The sequence below is a fragment of the Rhagoletis pomonella genome, unplaced genomic scaffold (genome assembly GCF_013731165.1).
Source record: "Rhagoletis pomonella isolate Grant_MI unplaced genomic scaffold, Rhpom_1.0 Rhpom_scaffold_00003, whole genome shotgun sequence".
Classification (NCBI taxonomy): Eukaryota; Metazoa; Arthropoda; class Insecta; order Diptera; family Tephritidae; genus Rhagoletis; species Rhagoletis pomonella.
Window position 1 is genome coordinate 66,322,240 of NW_023458557.1, and position 16,870 is coordinate 66,339,109.

The window sequence follows — 16,870 nt, forward strand, 5'->3', positions numbered from 1 at the left end:
ACATACTATGTATATGTATGTAGTATGTACGAGTACATTCTATGCACATAAATACTTATTTCCTTCATTCTTTGGAACTACATATACATACATATGTAAATAAGAGTATGATTGATGTTGTCTGCACAGTCCCTGTGGGGAAAATCTCTAGTTCTGAACTGGTGCGCTTCTAGTACATTTAGACCCAGTACTGGTTCGCGATAAATCTCTTTTGCATGCAAGCAACTGGCGAATTTAACATGGCGATGTCCTAGGAAGTGTCAATTGCCCCCCGCTGCATCCCTTTTTCGATAGTTCCGAACTAGTCCTAGATTCTATAGTTCCGAACCAGTTCTAAAATCGACAGACGAAAGAAAAAAGTATCATGATTTTTCAATCTTTTTGGTTCATCCGTGGCGCGATTTTAAGTTATTTATTTTTAAATTTGTTTGAATGATTGTTAGAAATGTACGTTTACATACCTTTAGCTGTAGCTGAGTTTGCAGAGGTGCTCGCTGTTATTTCTTAGATTGCAGACGGCCCCAAGTGTTGAAATGTTAACACAAATTTTAGTTTTGTATTACCAAGCTATGAAAAAGCATCTGCGAGGCGCAGAATAGAAGCGTATTTGAACGAAAAAGCCGCTGAACACATACCTATGCAAAGTAAACAAGCCCCTCGCTGCATCCCTTTTTCGATAGTTCCGAACTTGTTCTAAATTCGACAAATAAGATCTAGTTCGTTCTACATCCCTTTTTCTATAGTTCCGAACCATTTCTAAATTCGTCACTTTAGATATCGATTTCTAGTGAAAAAAACTGAAAATATTGGTATTTTAAAAGTACCACTTTTCGCCGATTTTGGACTGGTGGGGATCTAGTTCATATCGGGCTAGTTCCTTTTTGGCGATAAAGACCTAGTACGGAACTAGAAATTTGATTCACTAGTCCGCGGTTTCCCTGCAGGGGTGGTGCACTATATTTTAGTACCTTGAGACTAGTGGCAAGGAAATTAAAAATTGGTTTTTGGAACCCAAGTGCAGTGGAACCGCTGCCAATTTGAAAACAAGGATGGCGAACGTTTTTTCTAACTCCATACCTTTTTACAGCCTCAATCAGCATGCTTTAGAAGTTAGTAGTATCCAAATGTGGTAGATAGTCTAACCTCAAAAGAAATTTGGCCCACCTCTTAAAAAGTTGTTTAAAGGGATTAGGGATTTTTCGCTTTACTATGAAGAGCTGTTTACAGCTCTCAAGAAAAATGAAAAATTCATACATACATACAAGGCGTATTTAACAGGTTATAGCAGCACCCTTTTACTTTTCTTCGCCTCACGGCTTCATATGCCAAATGGCTGCTGTTGATTGGTTAGAACAGTTGATTGTTTATTGTTTTCTGTTCTCTTTCACATCCTTCGTATGAAATTTTTGACAGTCCTCGCCGCAAAAGCAAAAACAAAATACATGTACATTTTGTTATTGGCGTACCGATACCGCCTTATTGAATACGCCTTGCATACATACATATAAATTGAAAAAAAAAAACGGGAAAGAAATTTTCTTCTATCAAAATTTCTTAAATCAGTTTGCAGCTCCCGAGAAAAAAATGTTCGTAAATTTATTTCTTCAAGAAAATTTACAGCAAAGGCAAAGTGCCTTTTCAAGCAACAGAAATAATGAAAATTATTTCTTGTGATTTTTCTTGAGAGCTGGATTCTAAGCTCAAGACAGGTCAACAAAATTTCAAAAAAATGTTTTCAGCACGGAAATTGAACCCTGATTCTTATGGGATTTTTTTCGTAGAGTGAGAATCTGAGATAAGAAATATTAGATTGGCTCCAGTTTTTGATATTTTGACTTAAAAGTGGCAAAATACTCATTTTTGGCACTCATTCTTTTGACATCTATAATGGAATAACAAGGTCTGGTAGAATCTTTTGAATAAGATGTAAAAAAAGCTAAGGATTTCTCTTCTAGCACAAAAGGTAAAAATGTAACTTTTATAAACATAATTTACAAAAACAAGTTTAAAAAACTGTACACATCGTGTAGCTATAACATGAAATTTTCTCAGTTATTTAAACGTTTTTGAAGAAGTATGCGGTAATGTTCGACTTTTTTATTACCTATGCATTTTAAAAACTTTTCAAAAACAACTACTACCATAATGTAATGTTTTTATATTATAACGGTTCAACATATACTAATAAATAATTTTTTGACACATTTAAGTCAAAATATCTCAAAAATACAGCCATTCCAAAATTCCAAAGGTCAGATTCTGATTCTGCATTTAAAAAACTATAGGAATCAGCTCTTATTGACTATGACGCAAATTTTTGTGGACCACTGTAATTATTCAGTAGCGTTCTATCAAAAATTTCACAAACATTTTGTTTACTCCTCTTATGCTACATACGAGTAACAAACACAAAGTTGTAAATTTTTCCAAATTGCTTTGTTTTTCTGCATTTAAGTTTATATATATAATTTTAAAATCTGCATATCTCTTCTCATGTCAGGAAGAGGCACAAATACATACATGTGTATGTGTGAATATAAAATAATGTATGTAACCAAGTATATACGTACATATGTACGTACATTTGTAAATATTTTAAGTGGTTTACTCACACGATTTACGACATGATAATTATCATTAATTTGTATTTGTTGCTGCTTTGTGTCTTTCTACTTTAATTTCGTGAGATTTTAAAAAAGTGGCGTGTAAAAAATTGTTTAGGCAAGTTGCAAATTATTTATTTGCGAACCAATAAAGTAACCATCTAACACAAATTAACACATCACCTGATTTAAAAACGTCATACGTGCCAAGAAATTTGATCATTTTAACTTATAAGTTTTGGGAGTGTCAATAACTAAGAATTAGCACTATTGCAATGCTGTGAGCAAACCTCAATAGCTGAATGTTTGTTTGAGTCATTTGATTAGCTACAAAAGGCTAACTAATTTCGTTTTCCGAAAGTCTTTCGAGTAGTTGAAAAACTGTACAATTCTTCATTATTATATCTTATACATACCCCACCAATTTAAATATATACTATTTCTTTATCTACAGATACAAATATAGAGCGGCACATGTGTAAAAATCACGATACTAAACAATTGTATAAAATGTAAAGCCACCCGCTAAGAAAAGATGAAAATATGTCATAATTTAACGATGTTGTTGATGAAATATGTATTAACCATAAATAAAATAAATTAAATATGGATTAACCAGTGATAAAAATAGTCAACAGTATTTTTGACCGACTTTTAGGAGACGGTTTTTGACCCGTTTTACTCAATCTTGTGTATTTACTGAGATACAAATTGTAAACTCTTTTAGTTTGTGCACACGAAACAGTTCGGTATAGAACCATTCTCTATATAGAGAAACTTGTTTCCGAACAATTCTAGTGTGAGTGTGAGTTTATTGGCCTTTAGAAGGAAAACATGCGTTTTATTTTATAATTTGAAAAATTATGTATATCGAAATAACTGGCAAAGGATGTATTGAATTCTTTTTCCCTTTTTTAATTTTTTTGTTTCAAATTTTCGAATACCAAGTGATATCTAATCACACATTTTTGGGAGATTAGCATAGACTAGATTTGATAGAAGATGTGCACTGGCTCGATATCCCGCCAGAAACAGATTTCGTTCGTTGACATTAAGTTACGCTAAGTTTCGGCTGTTCAATTATAAGCAACACCCATTTAACACAATTTTTAAGAGAGAGCCGTAAGTTACGTTAAGTTGCCATAATCAGACCATAAAAGTTATGGATGAAAACTGGCATCGAAAAATTCGCTATGTAAGAAATGTTCTGACTTTTATAAATATGATTTAAAAAATAAAGATTAGTGACAGATTTTTATTTAAGACTTTTATAAATAAAAGTCTTGGAAAACTGGTATCTAAGACATATAATTTAAAAATCAAAATTAACTGTTATTTGCAGATTATTTAGATAAATGTCAAAAATAATTGTTATTTTTGATTTATAAAATAAAAGTCAGAAATAACGGTTATTTAAGGAGTAATTAAATAAAAGTCAAAAAATACATTTTTTAATAAAAGCTGTAACTGCTACGGTCCATGCGTTAGTTAGGGCGATCTGTAGTAGCTACAGAATTGAGCTATATATCAAATTAGCAGACCCGGCGAACTTTGTCCCGCACAAAATTTTTATTTTTTATTGAAACATTTTGGTCCAACATTTTCACCAACAATTCAGGTTTACGAATTTCATTGGCACATTCATCTGCTAAGATTATGGTTTGGTGGTCATTTGCCGCTTTAAATAACCTAAGGAAAGTGTTACATCCATGAAGAAGTTCTTGATTCTCTAGCTGTGCAGCATTTCATAGCACAGTTATTCGCGAAACGAAATAAATTTGTAGAATTTTTGCCTCTTCAATCCCTGGCGGCAACAATATATGAGTGAGTGGCAATTTTTAGTAATAACTCGACTTTAGCTGCCACTTGGCAGCACGTTTTTGCAATAGTATTGCTCTTACCATTACCAATACATATATAAAATATTAGCCAAATCGGATCATAAATAAGATTTTTAGTAATAATTCAACTACAGCGCCAACTGGCGGATTAAATTGTTACACTAAACCATCCAGAGACCCACGCAAACACACACAAAAAATTTTGTCAAAATCCGTACAACTTTAGGAAGATTTCACTCACAAACGTACCTACAGAAGAATTGTAAATACATTCAAAGATAGCTAAAAGTCGGTACGTCCTCACGCCCCTTTGCAAATAGCCCCAATTTTCTCCATGAGTATGGGCTTGATTTCATATACATACATATCTCCATATGAAGCTCCAGTACTGTACCATGAATACTTCCAGAGATATGCAGTATGAAAAATTCGGTTTGTATGGGAGGTGCCCCGCCCCCTTTCAAATAGCTCCAAGAGTATGCGATTGATTTCGTATATCTCCACAGCAAGTCCCAGAACTCTACCATGAACACCTCCAGAGATATGCAGTATGAACAATTTGGTTTATATGAGAGGTGCCTCGCCCCCTTTTCAAATAACTCCAATTTTTCTCCAAGAGTATGCGATTGATTTCGTATATCTCCATACGAAGCTCCGGAACTCTACCATGAACACTTCCAGAGATATCGAGTATGAAAAAATTCGGTTTGTGTTGGAGGTGCCACACCCCCTTTTCATATAGAAACCATCCTTGAGGCACGTGCGGCAGGTGTCTGAAGTTTAAAAAACATCGGTTCAGCCGTTCTTGAGCTTTGCGAACACTAAAAAACGGCTTTCAAAATATATATTAGCATAGATATGTTATATTATCATTATATTTTGGCTGTATCTGTTGTTTCTGATTGTCGCAAAAAAACTTGCCCAAAGCTATTTATATTCGAAATTGCATGAAAATTGGAAAACAGGATCCTTATTTAGGCAAAAAGCTGGATCATAGATATGATTTTTCGATTAGATTGGTCCCTGGTCCACTGCGCGGAGAAAAGGATCATATATGTTAATCTAGGCAAAAAGCTACCCTGCAGCAAAATTTAGGGACAGTCTGACAAAGCGCTAGTTCCGCCCTACAAATTTCACAACTGTCTCTGAGCTACTGCCAAAGGGATGTAGAGCTGGACGGTTGAAACTCATATATTGCTAGTTGCGCTGTCATCAATGTTACTCATCCTGGCCATGCGCAAGCTGGCCAAAGATGCACAAATGTACTATACTATATTTTTTCGATTTCCTTAGACTCTAAAACTAATAGTAAATTGTTTATTTAATACGTAATTCTTTATGGGGCAACTGCTAAAATATTTCCAAAAAAGTCGTTATTGGTAACATTAATGGTAACATTAGGTTCTTTCCCGTACGCGGGATCCCGCGGGTGCCCAAAATAGCCCAGAAATCATTCCCGTACTCAACAAAATGGGTAATAGAGAGCGAAAACTGGAACGTATTGGATCGAAAGTTTCTTCTTCTTTCTGCCCGAAACAGCCGGACTTCTCCGAGTAAAAATGGATAAAGTGTCAAAGTGCATATCAGCTGTTTTGTGTTTACATGTTGCCTGCATTTACTTGGTGCTTTTAAGGAATAGTGAATGTATTTTCAATCTTTATATTCTTAAAATCAAATTTGGAAAACAAAAATTCAAGTTCCAAGAGTTTGCAGCTGTTTCTCAAATTCTGGGCACGAAATGTGTTTTTTTGCGTTCCCGTACTTCTGGATTATGTTCCATTTTTGAGAGCAAACTTTTCGCTTATTCTCTAATTAGCGGATCCGGTCCGGATTGTTAGGGAAAGAACCTATTATGTCAACCATAATATTTAATTAAGCTACACTTAACAGCAAAAGTCTGCGTACACCATTCCTTTTTTAAATATTCACAATATATTGAGAGTTAAAATTTGTTTGTTATTATTTTATTAAAAAAAAAATTGATCATGTTTTAAACAAAATCATATTAACCGGGTTTTCAAACTTTATACAAAACAAATGAAAATTTAACGATTTTTCATCAAAATTTTCGACCTTTTAATCAGATTTAAAAAAGAAATAGACAAAAGTGATAAACAAACTCACTTTGAAATTGGGGTGCTATTGATATGAACGATACTGTACATACATAAATATATCACTGAGGACCCGAAATGTGTAGTTATGCAGTGATTTTTTTAAATTTCCATTTTAAGTATTTTTCGTTAAGTATGTCTCATATTCCATAAACTATTTAAATTAAAATTCCCAACTATGCTGCAAACTTGATAGGACTCTAAAACTACAAACTTTTTAATCAGAGTTTTTGTATTATATATATTGATCGGTCCCTGGTGCACTTCTCGGAAAAAATGATCCTATATACTAATCCAAGCAAAAAGCTACCTACGTAAAAAATTTTAAGCAAATCGGTCCATAATAAGATTTTTTCGAATAGATCGGTCCCTGGTTGCTAAAAATCAACGGTAAGTCCTAGATACTTCAAATTTTCAGTTCATTATACTAAAATTTTATGGGGTAAAAACCGGCATACCAAAATTTTGCCTAAAGATGGTGATTAGGGAATTAAAAATTTTAGTCAAACTTTGCAGAATTTTCATAATTTTTACACAAAGTCTGAAATATGGATTTATATCGGGTTTGTCAAGTAATCAGCTATACTTTCGTAAAAAAATCGACATTCAATAAACTAAAGAAAAATTGCCAAAACTTGCTAAAAAGCCGCGTCCCAATTTTTATTTGGTTCACTGTATGCATAAAATTAAAGGCAACTTTCTGTATAAAAAATAGGTATCTTTTCCTTTTAAATGTTTTTTTCTCAAATGTTAATACACTAAGTATGCAAGTATGCATATCAGAAGAGAGGGTTTAATCACCTTTACAACGATACCAATTTTTGAAAAATCAGTTCAAATTGTTTGAAATGTAAGTTTTTTAATTTTTCGAAGATCTGACCTTTATCTCTTATAGCACCTGTAACATAGCTTGCATAGCTAACAAGTTACATGCCGCTTAAATAAAAGCAAGAGGCGGACTACATCTGTATTTTCATTTGTTTGGTTATTTACATACAATAATAAAAACTAATTTTTTACCAAATGCCCTATTTCGAGTATCGAAAGCTCATATCTCCATTTCGGAGGCTAACTTGGAAAACAGAGAAATTGCTTTTTTACTTCTTATTCAATCTCTTAAAAAAATTGGTCTGGTCCAATACCCAGAAAAAAGTTGTTTTTGCCGTATAGTGTAATTGCTCAGTAATACGAAGAATTAGGGCGACCTGTAGCAGCCACGAATTGAGCTTTATATCAAATTCAAGTGCAGTTTACCCTTTTTGTCACAAAAGTAAAAATTGGTAATCTATTGAAAAATATTAACCAATTTTCCGTAGAATTGAGAATTGAGAATCGGAAAAGGTATTAGGTATTATTCATAGTTTTGAATTATATTTCACGAAAGCAAAAAATAAAAAGAGTTGAGATCACTTTCTTTTTTAAACACCTAGGATATCACTGAACATTATAAAGGACCCTGAATGGCGGCAAAGCTCAAAGCTTTAAAAATTTGATGATGTGATTTTTGAAATGAACGATCCAAGTGGTTAAATTTTTGTACTGAAAGGGTTAAGAAGGCTTTAGTTTAAAAGTGTCTAAATGCTTTTCACCATAACCGGCGGACAGATATTGTGAAAAGTTGGACTATACCTTAAAGAAGACTGTTTTCTCACGGCTCACTATACGAAGCTTTGGGTAGAGTAAAATACTTTAAGAACTTAAAAATTATTCTGGGTTATCAGGTCTCTAGCAATACAGGATTAATTGTTGTCTTACTTAAATTTAAATTCTTCATTTCACAATGGTTTTTTCAACCATTACGGTTTGATTTTTTCATGGACAATAAGCCGATTGTAAGAAATGTGACTCAAGTTGAACATTTGAGAACAAATTCGTATGTATGGCAGTGGCTGAGTGTGTAGAGCTGGTTGCTGTTATTTGCTAATCCCGTCAGAGGTAACATATTAAAATGACAGTAAAAATTTTTGTTTTGTATCTCCGAATTATGAAAAAGCATCTGTGAGTTGCAGAACATAAACGTATTCAAACGAAAAATCGCCAACCAAAAGTTTGGTTAATGTAAACAAAATTGTGGTTAATATTAACAATACCTTGGTTGATATTTTCAACAATCACGTTGATTCCTTTTCAAGTTTGAATTTGGTAATATTAACCAATTTTTGGTTGATTTTTCTCTCAGTGTTAATATTAGTAAGTATTTATTTACTGCATTCATCTGAATTTCGGGGTTACTACTAGTTTTAATAAATTTTTAGAAATAATGTTACCTACGACAATGTGATTAACCTATACAATTTTATGAATTGTAGTATTAATATATCAGAGAATATTTAAAAATATACAGTTGGAATTGAATAAATCATTTTGTAATCAAAACAATAGATAAGCACCGAAGGTCCTAGCAGCCAGTGTACTAATTAAGTTATGATTATATTGTATCAATCCCCAACAAATAATAATAATAATAAATTGTCAGTTTAAATTCTTATAAAATTCACCTCTAGGTTTATGCATCCTAAGCAAACATCGAAAATTTGTTTTAGAGAACCAACGTGAAATAATTGCAGAAACGATTAACCGGTTAGCTGAGAAACCGAGACGTCCGCTTTTTAAATCATTTTTGTAAAACAAATCAGCAAGTACATAACGTTTCCCGCTTGTCAGAAGCATGTATGTGTAAAAATGAGAATTTTGGGAAATTTTTTTACGAAACTTAACATGAATGCAGCATGTAATTGACATTGTGAACTAAATATGTGGTTACCGTGTACGCATGGTAGTCTGGGTTTTCGAATAACTAATGTGACCAACCGTACTTCTTTCGGAAGTACAGTACTTCTTTTTTCGCTCTTGTACTTCGTCCTTCGAAGTACAGTCAAATGTACTTCTTTGAGATATTTGAACTTCAGGTTCTGTATTTCTCCGATCTTCTGGACGACCGTCACACGGCCTGGGCGATAAATTCGCTCAAACCATTAGAGTCGCCGGGGACTGATGGCATCATAACTGCGCAGCTGCAAAGGGCTCTGAAGGTGTCGTGCAATTGGTTGGATCGTATTTATGCGAACTGCGTGAGGATCGGGTACATCCCCAAGGCTTGGAGGGTAGTCAGTGTTGCGTTCATCCCGAAGGCCGGAAAAAGCTCTCATGTTTCCCCAACGGATTTTGGGCCTATCAGTCTCTCTTCGTTTTTGCTAAAAACCCTAGACACACTGATAGACCCGTACATAAGAAACGCGATTGTTCGTGACTGTCTGAGCTAAACTGGAAAAAGTCGGCTGTCGGGAGATCGCCTATGTAGATGATGTAGAACTTTTGGTTAAGGGACGATTTCTATACACCCTTTTTGATCTGGTTCAAGATTACCTGAACCATGTAACTAGGTGGGTGATCAACGGCGGTTGTCGTGGAAACCTAATATTGAGGAAAGGGTAAGAGAGGGTCGGTTGCCTTGTACTGCTTTAAGAGGGCGATCGGTAAAAGGTTAGGTCTCTCGCCCGAATTAATTCATTACCTCTAGGAAACCATATTTAAGGCTAACTTGTTTCACGGAACTCTTGCCTGGTGGAACTCACTAGAGAAGGCTACACTTGTGAAATAGGAACTAGCGGAGCATTAGGAACCACACTTACACTGGCGCTTAACGTATGTTGCGGATATTGCCGACAAAATTTTCGCAGCACGAACTGCTATTAGGCTAAGGGAAACCGGGTCCATTTGTGACATAAAAAAACGAAAAGAAGACGTTTCTTTTCTACAGAAAATGCCTTTATAGGGCACTTTAAAATACTTTTTGCAGCGTAAGACACGAGTGACCCAGCGCTACCCCTTAAAGGTGTCAAGGTTCCGAGTACCACGTTACGCCTCAAGGACTTGTGATGGGGGTTCTGACACGCCTTTTTTTATCAGCTGTCAAGAGGAAGATGAAGTGGAATCATCTCCACACTTTCTTTTGGACTGTCCGACCTTCGCGAGGCTAAGATGGAAGCATGTTGGCTCGCATTTCTGAAAAAACACTGAGCTCTTAAGGACCGAAATTAGCTGCATTCGAAATTTCGTAATCGGCTCGCGGTGTTGGGCTAACCCAACCTAACGTGTACTTCTTTGAGCTATGAAATAGTTGGTCACATTAAGTATAACATAGTACATCCAAAGGCTAATCCTGTCAACTCAATAACTCAAAATTGATAAATTTGCACATTCATGCTTCTGGCATAAGGGTGACGATATGTATCTACTTCACATTTATTTTTTATACGCCTATTGTACATATTTTTGTAGCAAGAAAATAGTAGTCATATTTCATATTTCCTGTTAATATTCTTCTATTTGTATGAAAAAAAGTCAATAAAATGTAAGTTTAGTACTCCACGCTACTTATTAGACTAAATTTATATTTGGCTATTAGTTAGGATTGGCTTTTAAAATGGAACCAAGGATTTTTTAAGTACCAAACGTTACGTTGTTTAAACGTAGTTGTTACATTTCAAAATTTAAAATCCTAATGAAAATTAATTTTCAATCTTATTAAATTTAATATTTAAAGGCAATATCTCTCCTTAATATATTTACAGGACCTGCTCACTGGGCAAAACAATTCCCGCAAGCTTCGGGGCACAGGCAGTCGCCTGTTAATATTACCCCATCGTCAGCCAAAAAGGGAAGCCAACTGAATGCACCGGCTCTCAAGTGGAAGTATGTTCCAGAACATACACTCAGTCTTACAAATCCAGGTAATGAATAAACAAGTTAATTACCTATATACTAGTATTCAAACAGCGGCTTTCCAACGAAAAACCAGCCGTATATCCGCTAAACCTCTAGTAATTGACTTTCATTTACAAAGCATAATTATAAAGGTTAATTTATTTAAACAATTTCTAACCTCGACGTGGTGGATACGAGCACAGGTCTGATCGCGTAATTTCTCGAAACTACATATCGTCGCTTGGCGTATTGCGCGTCAACTGCAATACCACGAATAACATAGTCGAAAATTTCGCAAAAAAACGTTTTCTTCAACACTTTTGAGTGGCTTCCTAACCAGGGATGAAACATGAAATTTCAGATTGTACCTAATATTATCAAATGAATGCACCTAAATGAAACAGATTGTTCCTAAAAAAGTTACATCATTCGTATGTAGTTTTTTATTCAAATTTTTTAAAATACGAATACAAAAGGTGGATGTACTTTAAACTTGATTACAAAAATATGACACATGTTTATAGAGTTTACGAAGTTTATTTGATTCTCATTTTCGTTGTTGGTGTTTTATTTGAAGTATATTTGACTACTTTAACGTCTAGAAACTTCTCTAAAAAATTATAAATAATCGTGGTATCTAGTTAAGTGCTTCGGTAGCGGCAGTAAATATATATTTTTCGCTAAAAGTGGCAGTAAAGAATACTGACACTAGGGTTGCCAACATTTTCTAAGATATTTATAGCACATTACTTTTTCAAAAAAATCTCAAAAAATATAGTATACTGCAAATATATATAGTTTTTTATTTAAAACAAAAAGTAAAAACGCTTTTTAAGTATACATCCATTATATTTCTTATGCATTTTCTCTATAAAAATATATTTATTTGAAAGTATCATATGCTTTATCGCAATCAATATTTAAATTAATATAAATCAAAACTTCATTTTTTATTAGTGAGGAAGTCGCTTGGTGTTCCTCATCTCGCCATTTCACATTCTTTCTGCGTATGCTGCAGTTGCAGGAATAGAGGGCAGAAATGTAATAATTTTAAATAATTTTCGTAATCTATTCTAAGTATTTTTAAGTGTTGCAATTTCTGATATGTGGTTCTATTAATAAACTCACTCACTACGATATTGTATTTTAAAGAATATTTCTTTTAATATTTTTATTTCGTGTATAAAAGCCATCCATTTTAATACACATTTTTCTTGCAAATTACTGAAATCTATATATATAAAAATGAAAAGTTTTCCGTATGACGGCGATGCCTGACCAAACGGCTGAACCGATTTCAATTCTGTAAAAAGTACTTTTTTGGACCTTCTGTGTGGAAGGGTTTTCGATTAAACAAAATTTTAATCTTTTTGTTGTTGTTGCCGAAAAATGCCGAGACGTCACGATTTCACAATATCATAGAGTTTTCCGTATATTGAATGTCACTAAACTACTAAACGGCTGGGCCGATTTCGTTCATATTTGGAACATATTTCAGCACCTTGAAGAGAAATATTTCGGCTAAAAATTTAATCGCTAGGTGGCGCTGTCATAAAAATTGCATTTACTTGCTGATTTGGCTCATATTTAGAAAACAATTTAGCCAATTTAAAAGAAATATTTGGACTTGAAACTTACACGATAGGTGGTCCTGTGGCCGAGACATCCCCAAAAATTATTTTACGCTAAGAGAAGGATATATCTACTATATATTTGAGGAAGTATGCCCCTATTTTTTTTATTTTGAAATAAAAAAAGATTTAGGGAGTACATTGTATATGGTAGGTGCTTACAGTAGAGCATATATAAATGACTTTGTAAAAGTGCGCGTGGCACATCCCATAGGCGAGAAATTTGTTATCAATCATAACTTCGGAACCATAAGTCACATGAACTTGAAATTTGATATACAGTCATACATATGGTAGGTGCTTATAGTATGGTATAAATAAATGAGTTTTTAGAAGTGGGCGTGGTACATCCAATAGGCGTGGAATATTTTATCAGCTATAAATCCGAAACTATAAGTTATATGAACTTGAAATTTGTTATTCAGTCATACATATGGTAGGTGCTTATAGTAGGGTATATATGAATGAGGTTGTAAAAGGTACATCCCATAGGAATATTTTATCCGCTATAACTCCGGAACTATAAGCCACATGAACTTGAAATTAAGTATGCAGACATAACTGTGGTAGGTGCTTACAGTAAAGTATATATAAAGGGGTTTGTAAAAGGGGGCGTGGCACATCCCATAGACGTGGAAATTCTTATCAGCCATAATTTCACAACCATCAAGTCACATGAAATTGAAATTAGGTATGCAGACATATCTGCGGTAGGTGCTTACAGTAGGCTATATATACATGAGTTTGTAAAAAGGGGCGTGGCACATCCCATAGGCGTGAACTCTTTTATCAACTATAACTTGGGAACCATAAGTCCCAAGAACCTGAAATTTGGTGTGCAGGCATGTCTACGGTAGGCGCTTTAAGTAAGGCATATATAACTGAGTGGAACATTCCATAGGCGTGGAAAATTCGGAATCATATGTCACGTGAAATTGAAATTTGGTACGCAGACGTATCTAAGTAGGTGCTTATAGTAGGCTATATATGACTGAGTTTGTAAAAGGTGGAGCGGCACATCCCATGGACCTGGAATATTTTATCAGCTATAACTCCGGAGCTATAAGTCGCTTGAACTTGAAATTTCGTACGCAGCCATTTTAATGGTAGGTACTTATATTAGGGTATATATAAATGAGTTTGGAAAAGAGTGCATGGCACTTCCAATAGGCATGGAATTTTTTATCAGCTATAACTTTGGTACCATAAGTCCCGAAATTTAGTATGCAGATATATCAATGGTAGGTGCTTATATATAAATCGGTTTGTAAAAGGGGGCGTGGCGCATCCCATAGGCGTGGAAAATTTTATCAGCTATAATTTCAAAACCATAAGTCAAATGAAATTGAAATTTGGTACGCAAACGTATCTATGGTAGGTGCTTATAGTAGGGTATCTTAATATATAAATATCCCGTGTCACTGTGTTCGCTTACGCTAATCTCCGATACCGCTTAACCGATTTCAATGAAATTTTGTGAGTGTGTATTGTTGGCTCCAACTTAAAAGATGAATGGTTGTGAACCCGAGAAAAAATATTTTTTTTTTCATAGAAATTTTTTCTATGCTTCTTGGATCGTGCTTATCTAATATACATATAAAAATCGAACTCTTCCTAAACGGCTTGACCGATCTTTATGAAATTTTTTGTGTTATATATGGTAGGTATGGGAATCGGATGTAAAGTATATTTCATACTGCTAGGTGCAGGGGGCGTGGCACCTCCCATACAAACCGAATTTTTCATACTGCATATCCCGGAAAATGTAAATGGAAGAGGTCTCGATCTTGGTATGGAGATATATGAAAGCAATCGCATACTCATGGAGATAAATTGTGGCTATCGAAAAGGAGGCGTGGCACTTCCCATACACATCGAATTTTTCATATTGCATATCTCTGAATGTGTTCATGGAAGAGTACTGGAACTTGGTATGTACAAAATATATAAAACGCGACTGGTCATGAAGAAAAGTTGGGGCTATTGGAAAAAGGGACGTGGCACCTACCATGGTAAATTACTCGGAAATGGTATAGAGATATATGAAATCAATCCCATGCTCTTAGAGAAAATTTGGGTTATTTGAAAAGGGGACGTGGCCCCTTTCGAACGCACTGAAACTATTACGTATCTTTGTATGCATGTACGGTTTTGCTAAGTTATTTAAGACGGCAAATATGCCTTCTGACAACCACCAAACCGTAATATTAGAAGACAAATGCGTCACTAAAAATCATGAACGTGAACTCTTGGTGAAAATGTTGGACCAAAATGTTTCAATACACGGTTAAAAATTTCGGTTTTAATTTTAAACTTTTTAGACTACATATATGACCAAAATACATAAATTCAGTTTCAAATACAAACCTTCTAAATTTAAAAAAAGAGGGCCAATATATTGGGTTTAGAATTTAAACAGTTCGGTTTAAATTTTAAACCCAAACATTTTCATAATTAAGAATAAAAAATAAAAATAAAATTTCATGCTCCGTCTGATGGGGATTGAATTCGGACAGCCTTAGTAGCAACCAATTGTATCAAGCAGATTTGCACCCACGCATATACATAAATGTGCTTTTATATGTTGAGTTTGAATCAACACCACATTTCGCTGTGTGCAAACATTTTCTATTTCGGTTTAGATTTTAAACCAAATTTTCTATATATGAAACCTAGAAACTAGAATTAAAACATTTTGGTTTGATTTTTAAACCACGAACTTTTTGGACTAAAATTTAAACCACAATATATTAAAAATTGCTTAAAACTATTGACTGGTTTAAAAAGTAGACTATAAAATATTAAAAAAGGCAGTAGTCCCAGCGCGGTTTAAAAATTAAACCCAAATTTTTGACCGTGTACAAAAAATTTATTTTGGGCGGGACGAAGTTCGCCGGGTCTGCTAGTATATTTATATTTATAAATGAAGAAATATAGTACCTTTGCATACTACAACAATATACAGTTCGCAGACCGAAAAGATGCAATACTATATATTAAAGTACAGTTGGCAACCCTAACTGACACTGCTCTTATGAGAGAGTTACCACTAAAACACATGTACGTATTGCTCCTAAAATAACAGCTGATTACTGCCACTCTCACTGCTACATTATAATTTCTAATATCCTGAAATTCTCAACTGATTCATCAAAAGTCATGCATACTTCGCGTATTAAACAGTTTTGTTGAGAAATTTGAGTTTTTTTTAAGAATTTGGAAAGGAAATCCTTTTACTTTTATCAGAAATAATGAAATTGAGTGAAAATCTCTCAAGTGGACCACCCAAAATTGGACGGTTATTGTTATTAACCTGTTTTTTGATGAATTCACAGATTCATAGCATGTATCTTGCTGATTTTTTCCAAGATAATAGTTAATTATACACGCCTTAGCCTGCTTGTTTAAATTTTTCAAATAATCATTATTCTGTATAAAATTTTATTTTTTTTTATGGAAATACTTATTACTTCTCGATCAGATTTTTTAATCGTTTACATTGAATATAAATCTTTATTCTATAATACATTATTTGAAAAAAACAAGGAAACTTGCACGGAGTAGCTAGTTATTAATTTTTTTCGCTCCTGCCACGGTTGCTCTTGCCTTCATGCCGCTTGCAGTGTTGCCGTTTTAGCCCCTTTGGTGGCTAGATTTAGCGACCACTTACCTTTTTTGGCCACATAAATTTAAAATTGCCCCTAGACCTTTTTTTAACCCTTTGGAGAATTTATTCATACTTGACATGAAAAAGTTGTATATTTGCTTAATTTAAACTATTTAAGAAAGACTGTTCCTTACGTTTTTATACATACATGCTGTAAAAGTGTTAGGGCTGTTAACTTAACTATTAACGATTTAACTATAGTTTAAAATAGATAAGTTTACGGCCCCTTTATGCTTAATTTGTTAAATGGCCCATCAAGTCGATTGACTATTTGAAAATTTTATGATTGTACCAGCATGCTGGTGTC

At 34.1% G+C, this 16,870-nt stretch overlaps 2 protein-coding genes across 3 annotated transcripts in view; one reads left to right on the plus strand and one right to left on the minus strand.

Annotated features, from left to right (window-relative positions):
- Positions 1-16,870, minus strand: part of LOC118735369 (inhibitor of growth protein 5) — a 157,548-nt gene that overhangs the window by 131,048 nt on the left and 9,630 nt on the right. The window lies entirely within an intron of this gene.
- Positions 1-16,870, plus strand: part of LOC118735370 (carbonic anhydrase) — an 89,098-nt gene that overhangs the window by 67,333 nt on the left and 4,895 nt on the right. Inside the window, exon 2 of the mRNA XM_036465085.1 lies at positions 11,133-11,291. Coding sequence (XP_036320978.1) covers positions 11,133-11,291 — 159 coding nt within the window. The remainder of the gene's footprint in view (positions 1-11,132; positions 11,292-16,870) is intronic.